The 8,108-nt window shown below is 33.9% G+C and overlaps 2 protein-coding genes and 1 long non-coding RNA gene across 3 annotated transcripts in view; 1 reads left to right on the forward strand and 2 right to left on the reverse strand.

The window, feature by feature from the left end:
- The window catches only part of LOC113474576, a 9,226-nt gene extending 4,924 nt beyond the window's left edge, over positions 1-4,302 (reverse strand). Inside the window, exon 1 of the long non-coding RNA XR_003396264.1 lies at positions 4,041-4,302. This is a non-coding gene — a long non-coding RNA (uncharacterized LOC113474576). The remainder of the gene's footprint in view (positions 1-4,040) is intronic.
- LOC100180615 overlaps positions 1-5,290 on the forward strand; it is a 16,363-nt gene extending 11,073 nt beyond the window's left edge. The window contains exons 17-24 of the mRNA XM_026836234.1: positions 238-404; positions 889-1,107; positions 1,525-1,668; positions 2,079-2,602; positions 3,119-3,213; positions 3,502-3,628; positions 4,311-4,410; positions 4,876-5,290. Coding sequence (XP_026692035.1) covers positions 238-404; positions 889-1,107; positions 1,525-1,668; positions 2,079-2,602; positions 3,119-3,213; positions 3,502-3,628; positions 4,311-4,410; positions 4,876-5,092 — 1,593 coding nt within the window. The 3' untranslated portion in view covers positions 5,093-5,290. The remainder of the gene's footprint in view (positions 1-237; positions 405-888; positions 1,108-1,524; positions 1,669-2,078; positions 2,603-3,118; positions 3,214-3,501; positions 3,629-4,310; positions 4,411-4,875) is intronic.
- Positions 5,291-5,395: 105 nt separating this feature from the next.
- zf(c2h2)-101 (zinc finger protein) overlaps positions 5,396-8,108 on the reverse strand; it is a 4,005-nt gene continuing 1,292 nt past the window's right edge. The window contains 5 exon segments of the mRNA NM_001078444.1: positions 5,396-5,548; positions 5,906-6,041; positions 6,458-6,659; positions 7,126-7,220; positions 7,547-7,624. Of these exon segments, the coding sequence (NP_001071912.1) occupies positions 5,447-5,548; positions 5,906-6,041; positions 6,458-6,659; positions 7,126-7,220; positions 7,547-7,624 (613 nt within the window). The 3' untranslated portion in view covers positions 5,396-5,446.

Below are 8,108 nucleotides of genomic sequence, written 5' to 3' on the forward strand. Positions count from 1 at the left end.
GGTTTTTATTTGATATGGCTTACAATTTGGACAACCCATTAGTGACCGCTGGGTCGGACAATGTCTGTAAGTGTCTTGCCAAGGACACATACCCGATCAGTGTAAGTACGCTGCCGAGCATTGAACCGGGGACACTTTGGTTTCAATGCAGGCGCCTGAGCCACGGCGCCGGACCGATTAATAAGAATTACTTGCATGTCTTTATTCATATATCTGGTTATACAAACTGTTCACCAGGCAAAATACACTGAGTTTAATTTGGCAAGCAAGAAACCAAGTGGTTTTCACTGGGAAGACAAAATAGCTGGCGTCCAACTTCTAATGGCTCAGAACACAAGGAATGAAACTTACAAGGTCCACGTTGAACAGTTTTGTGACCGTTTTCTACCAGGAGCAGAGTTTCCGTAAGTAAAGTTTTTGTAAAATGTTTTTGAAGCTGATTTTGTAGACATATGTCATTTGTGAGTGATGATTTTTTTTAAATGTTTTTGAAGTTTTTATCTCGGAGACCTATGTAAATTGTTAGTTTTTTTTTAAATGTTTTAAAACTTTAATTTTGTAGACGGATATAACTTGTGGGTGATGTTTTTTTACAAATGTTTTTAAAGCTGATGAGACGCATGCAACATGTGAGTGATATTTTCCTGTATGCATTAAATATTACATAGCCCAATGTAAGTACAGGGTTAGAGCAATTACCAATAATTGTCTTGCTTATGACAACACACTCGCCCACAATGGTAGCAGCATTAATTCTCAAACCCAGTAATCTCAAGTTAAAAAAATGCTCTAAACATTTTTCTATGTCGTGTTATTAAACTTATTTTGACTAGTTTTTAAAACATAATAAAAATAAAAATATAGACAACTATTTTCTTTGTACTGCAGGTACACACCAAAGGGACTTGTATACATACAAGAGTGGGGCGTTTTACGTCATGCAGCAGGTGTTGCATTTATTTGCATGGCAGCTGCTGACTTGGGTATCAAGCAGAATTTGTACAGAGATTTTGCCAAGCGACAAATACACTACATGCTTGGTGACAGTGGTCTTGGAAGTTATGTGATTGGATATGGACCTAACCCTCCCACCAGACCTCACCACAGGTGCATATTGTTGTGTAATGTAATGGTTAACACCTGTTTACAAACGCCGTACAGTTGGTTAGCATGACTGCCTGTAACCTAGAGGTAATGGGTTCAAGCCATTTCGCTGCTACAATTGTGGGCGTATGTGTCTTTGGACAAGACAGTTTTAACAATTGCTCCAACCCAATGGTCACTAATGGGTTGTCCAAATTATCAACCACACATAAAACACACCTTACCCACAAAGTAACATACATGGTAACTCGTAGACTGGCTCGAGGTGTATGAAACAGAACACCTGTGTTATAACAACTGTCATTTTCCGACCATGCAAAGATAGAGTAAATTACATTTTTGTGGCGGAAAACTTTACATAAATGCCCACTGAGTTCCATACTTGTCAAATTGCAAGTGCATGTTTTTTTCTCCATTCAGAGCAAGTTCATGTCCAATCCCACCAGAACCTTGCAGTTTTACTGCATTGCGTAACCCTGGCAGTAACCCCCACATATTAGTGGGTGCATTAGTTGGAGGTCCAGATGGGAATGATAGATTTCATGATGATAGGCAGAACCACAGGTAAAAAAAAGTGCTGTAAATATAAAATATGGTGGATTTCTTGCTAAAGTGTATTAAAGTGTTTAAATTCATTTTTTTTAAATTGGTGTAATGACTGTCTTAGCCCTACCTTGAAAGAACAGATAAGGTACTTTCATTTATTTGCTTTTTTGGATACAATTGAATTAAACCAGTGGCCACTAAAAAAAATATAAAATAAAAATAAAATAAGTGGCCAAAAAAATCACAGCGTTTTTTTATTGTAACAAAATCAGATCAATAATACTGTGTTCCCACACAATTTAAAAGCAAAATTAAACAGATTAGGACAAACAGAAATGCTTGAAACCATAGCAAATAAAATACATTTACAGTTAACAAGAATTTGCAACCTGCTTATTGTATTTATTTCACACTAATACTATTCTTAGGAGCTCAGAAGTTGCCTTAGATTACAATGCAGCTTTTCAATCTGCCATTGCTGGCCTTCGGTACCAAGAACTCCACCCTCCTGTAACAACAACGACAAGCAACCCTGATATTACCACAACACCAGCTCCATATGTTTCTGTGACTTCCAACAACACAGATTACGTTGATATTGATAACTATGGCTTGATAAGTGATGTTGATTTAATGAGGGAGCTAGATTTAAACTTAGGCGGCTTCGATTACAGCGATTTACTTGCAACGACAGAAAGTTCAATAAATCAAACAGAGAATGCAACAATAGATGTAACGACTGCTCAGACAACAACGCAACTACAAACAACACAAGCTGTAACAACTGAAGCACTAACTACTACAAGTGAAACAACAACAATTGCAACTACAACAGCTCAAACAACTATTCAAACAACAACAACAAGTGCTTCTGCCAGTCCGACAGTGTCACCAAGAGTTATAACTCCACCAACAACAACAACAATAACAACAAGCACTGTATCTGCTGGTGGTAAGTTAAACTAAAGACATACTGCACTAGTTTCTATTATAATAATAATAATGACTTAATTTGTCTCTTCGATTACGGTAGCAAAGAATTAAAAATATTTGGAAACGAAAAGACAGGATATACCGCCAAAACAACAGTTGTTAAAAATCGCTTAACAGTTAAAACAGATTTACATTTATCAGGAAGAAAATAAGCATGGTCGATACGCTTGCAGACAAACAAGTCATTTATCCTTTTAACCAGTTCTATATAGATGAAAGCCAATAGCAAGGCATTCAAAGGCAGAGTTGGTCTTTTACCCCATAAAATTATGATTTTGATTAAAAATTACGCATCAAAAGCATAAAAATGCTGCAGGTCTAAATGGAAACTGATTTTTTGTGACTTTTACCCCATAAAATTATGATTTTGATTAAAAATTACTCATCAAAAGCATAAAAATACGTCTAAATGGAAACTGATTTTTTTGTGATTTTGTTTCAAAGTTGTCTAACAAAACTATTTATTTTGTTGAAGAAACTGATTGTGTTGCTTTCAATATATTTGACACCTGTGCTGCTCAAGGACTTGTGGGGAATAACAGGAATTTATGTCGAATCAGATCTTTCAGGGTAAGTTAGTACACAATGATATTCATAAATTTCCTTATATTAATTCTGTTTCATTAAGACTACAAATTTTTTTGAGTATATTTTTAAAAAGTGTTATTCGTTCCAAAGTTTATTTCTTTTCTCGCTGTAAGCCTATACAATACAAAATTAAAATACAACTGAAAATTAAAAATACACTGTACAATTTTGTTATAGACTGTATAACAACAGGCCTACATACAAAACTAAAAAACCAGCAACTAAATAGTACAATTTTCAACAACAGTTTGAGAAAAATATCCTTTTCAGGGCTGTGCTAATAGACTGGGATCAGCATGTCATAGTTTGTGGGCGGTGTGGCCAGTATGGAATAATGATCATGCATCGAATGATCACTGGTTTTCTGAAGAGGAACAGCAATGCCAGTCTAACTCAGGTCAGCTTATAACTGTAAAAATATAATTTAAAAGCTTTAGTTCAAAAACTGTAAAAAAATAGCGAATCTGACCCTGATCTCATAGAGTTGAATATTTCTTGTGTAAAGAAATACAGTAAAAATCCGGTGCTACGAAAGCGTAATAGATAAATTAATTTCAACCAAATGTTTAATAAAAGATATATGTTGACAGCTTTAAGGTTGTAATAGTAGGTTTTTAACTGATACCATGAAACAGTGGTTAGAGCTCTGGTTTAATACTCAGAGGGAACCTAGATGCTAAAAATTATCCACAAAAAATAATTAACCACAAAGTAACATACATGGTAACTCCTAAGCTGGCACGAGGTGTATGAACATTCGTGTTATAACGACTGTCGTTTTCCGGCCATGCGTGAATAAAGTAAGTTACATTCATTCATTCATACTCGTATGTGGATTAACATGTCTTTGGTCAAGAGGCTTAACCACAATTGCCCCTCATAAGATCTTCAAAATGGTACAGCTATGTTTGTAACTCTGTAACTCTGAGTTGCTTGCCACGTGACAACATATAGGTAATATTTATTGGTTAGTTTTATTGTTGCAAAAAACTGCTAAAACTATTAGCTCTTTTTATTATTTAAAAGATGTTTAATAATAAATGTATTTGGTTGATAAATATTGACATATTTGTTTTTAGTTGAAAGACAAAACTGCTTGTTGCGAGGGCTTACATCAGCATTTGAAGATTGTTTACTTGTTATTCAAAACCAAATTGGAATCGCAGCAAGAAAATGCAGGTAAAACAGCATTTCTACTGAACTTAAAACTGGTTATAGTAAACATTGAAACCTAGTAGAGTAGAATGAGCCTTTAGTATAATAAGTAAAAGGTAGAGGTATTGAAAGAACTAAAAATATTCAAGTTGGAATATTGGTCTGGGTGAAGTTTGTTCATTTGGTATTTAAAATGTAATTGCAGGAAGAAAATGCAGTTGAAAAATAAAGCATAAATATTGTAATCTGTAGTAGAGAAAAATAAATCATTAGTAAAATTATCAAAATAAAAAAAGGAAGGTGCTTGTTCATTAAACTCAAAACAACCTGCAAGTTGGACTGGTCTGGAATCTGGCAATGAATCATTAGTTTAATTAAGAAAAAGGTAAAAACATCTAATAGAGAAGTGCTTGTTCATTCAAACCTAAAACGCCGCAAATTGGACTGGTCTAGAATCTGGATTATTAAGCTTAATATCTGTTACTGCAGATGGCAGAGATACCAGGAATGTGTGAACAATCTGGTTGGCCATTGCCCTTTAACATGGCAGACATGGGATTTATGGAACACTAGAGATACTGGCAATCCACGCTTCAGTGAACCACAAAGAACATGCAATAATGCTGGAAGCCAAGTTGTTTTTACATGGAGTTATATGCTGCTGTCTTTGTACCTTTCTCTACACATGACTTATCAGGTGTTTTGAATTAGGTTGGTGTAAAATAAGGTTAGGAGCAAAATTGTAAATTCCAAATGCTGGTCACAGCAGATACAGCAATTTTTACTTGTTTATTTTAAGTGCTATGTCTTTAATAAAATTTGCATCCCAACTATTCCAAATGCTGGTCACAGCAGATTTAATACTAAGTGCAATGTCTCTAATAAAATTTGCATCTTAACTGTACATTAAGATGGCCTATATATCTGGATAGTATTCATGTATAATAAAAATAAATTACTGTGAATATTCTCAATTTTTGAACTTGTTCGGAAGAAATGCAACTGAATTATTTGAATGGGAGTTTATTGCAGTTTTAAAAAAAACGAAAAATTAAAAAAATCAGTTTGCATTTGTTTGCTCATCGAAAAAATTGTTTTTGACGATATAACGCACACACTGAAGGATCTCATTTCTCTCAGCTCGTATTTCAGGCTCGAGTAGCTGTAAAAAATTAAAGGTGTATTTATGGCAAGAAGGTTATAAGGTTGCAGACCTTTTGTTAATTAAATTTTAATACAAATAGATTAGTATAAAAAACATTTCTACTGTGAATTAAAAACACTTTCTAATCTACTTCATCCAAATTTTGCTAAAACCTCTAAAACGAGGGCTTAGGAAAGAGAAACTCTCAACAGATTTATTACAAGGACTACACATCTTAAATTATGATGGCAAAATGAGACATTACATATGATGTGTTCATAATGTTGTCCCTATGTTTCATTTGGCTATTTTACACCAAACACCAGAGATTTTCCAATTATTTAAATACTAAAGTAATGTAAATACAAAACATACCATGCGAAGAAGTGAAGGCCTTGACAAGCGAGACTTGTAATGAGTTTTTGACGGCAATGGTCTTTTTTTCTGATTATATCGATTTTGCTTTTTCGTCACATTTTGATTTGGAGTTCCAACTGGTGAAGGTGGATTCCTAAAACAAAGTTTGTCAGTTTGTAATGGCCTAAATGAATGTTTTACAAAAAAACAAAACATAATGGAATCTAAAAAATGTTAAGTCCGGAGCGTTTGAACTAAATGATGAAATGTGATCCAGTTAAATTCTTCTGTTTAAACTCAGCCATATACCAAAGTAACATACATGGTAACTCCAAAATTGGCAGTAGGTATATAAAACAACAAAAACGAAATGACTGTGTTTTAACTCTCCCAAAAAAACGAAATGAAAAACGGACTGCCTGTGTTCTAACCTCAAAAACGCAATGCCTGTGTTCTAACAACCACCATTTTCCGGCCAGGATAAAAGCAAGTTACATTCATTAGTGTGCGAAATAAGAATTTGCCACTAAAGCTCTCTTTGATATAATTATACTACAGTTTACAACTTACACTTGAGGTTTCGGGATTTCTGGTTTTGCTGCGGTATCTTGTTGGGAAGATGTGTCTGCTGATGCTGGTCCTGCATCTGTGTCCGAGTCACTCCCATAATCCATCATCAGTTGATTAAGTGCTCCTCCTCCCTCTTCCGTGATCATTGATGTAGGTTGGAGCTTGGCATCTTCTTCTTGATCTTCTTTTAAACTGTCTTTTTCTAAAAAATTAAAAAATAACATATATATAGTATATATATAATAAAAATAAGTAAAAAAAAAAAAATAATACATACAGTAAGATGGGGGAAGATGGGACACTTTTAACTCTATTTTCTCGTCCCATTTAGTAGTAAGCAAAGTTGTTAATTGTTTAAAACACAATCAGGATTTCTGGATATTGTGTGCTAAAGGTGTCCCATCTTCGCCCACCCTACTATATATATATATATATATATATATATATATTTAAATTTTACTTAAGCAGTAATATACTAATCATAATAATAATCAGGTTATTTTCTCTCGGATTATGGTAACGAAGATTAAGAAATATGTGAAGTTAAACATACCAGTATTAATTTAATTTTTAAATTTCAAAGGCTTGAACAGTTATTTTTTAAATTTATTTTTATATGTTGCACAGATAGGGTGTGTAAAAGTTGTTGCAGAATATTATTTGCTTACCTTTATCACCATTTGATTCTAATAGCATGTTCATTGGATCGGTTTCATTTTTTACAACTTGTAATGTGGTATTATCACTAATTTCAGCAGGAACCCTACAAATGTTATGGATGATAACAACCAAGTTATAACAGAGGAACAACCAGTTACAGTTTATGTGTTTTATCTATGTTTGACTGTAAAATGTGTAACGAATATAAGTCTCTAATATTATAATGCTTTGACAATATATTGTATATGTATAGGTTATTATCTACAGCAAGGCATTCAAAAGGAATATTTCACCAGCCAGTTACGGTTTTTCTATTTGAATATAAGACTGATGACACAATTTTAGGTAAAATATATATAAGACAGACAGACAGTAAACAAAAATACAATTAAAAAGAGTTTTTTACACCTTGTGCACAAAATGACTCACTTTTTAGGAAGAGGTGCATTTGCTTCTGGTGATTCCTTTCCCTTTCTTCGGTTTCTGTTGTTGCGCGACTTGAATTTACTGCAAAAATTAAATGAACAAATGACACTTGCTGTAACAGATACTCGATATAGTATGCTAGTCTTATTCATAAACCTTGTGCCTGATTATGAAAATTATGTATGCAACTTTATAATTGATTGTTTTTGTCCGGCGCTGTGGCAAAGTGGTTAGCGCACCTGCCTGTAACCCAGAGGTAATGGTTTCAAGGCTTGTCGCTGCTACCATTGTGGGCGTATGTGTTCTTGGACAAGCAACAATTCTTTCCTTCGTTTATCTGTACTGTATGCCTGACTATTTAGATCCCATTATTGATCACTGGGTTGGAGCAATGAGTGTTAAATGCAGGGGCAGACAAATTAGGTTTTATTGGGGGGAGGGCAAATCTGTTTATTTCTAATGCAACCGCAATGCTAAAAGCGCATATTTGCAGGGAATTGCAGCCCATATTTTACATATAATATATATATATATATAGATATATATATATATATATATATATATA

The sequence above is a fragment of the Ciona intestinalis genome, chromosome 10 (assembly GCF_000224145.3).
Source record: "Ciona intestinalis chromosome 10, KH, whole genome shotgun sequence".
Lineage (NCBI taxonomy): Eukaryota > Metazoa > Chordata > Ascidiacea > Phlebobranchia > Cionidae > Ciona > Ciona intestinalis.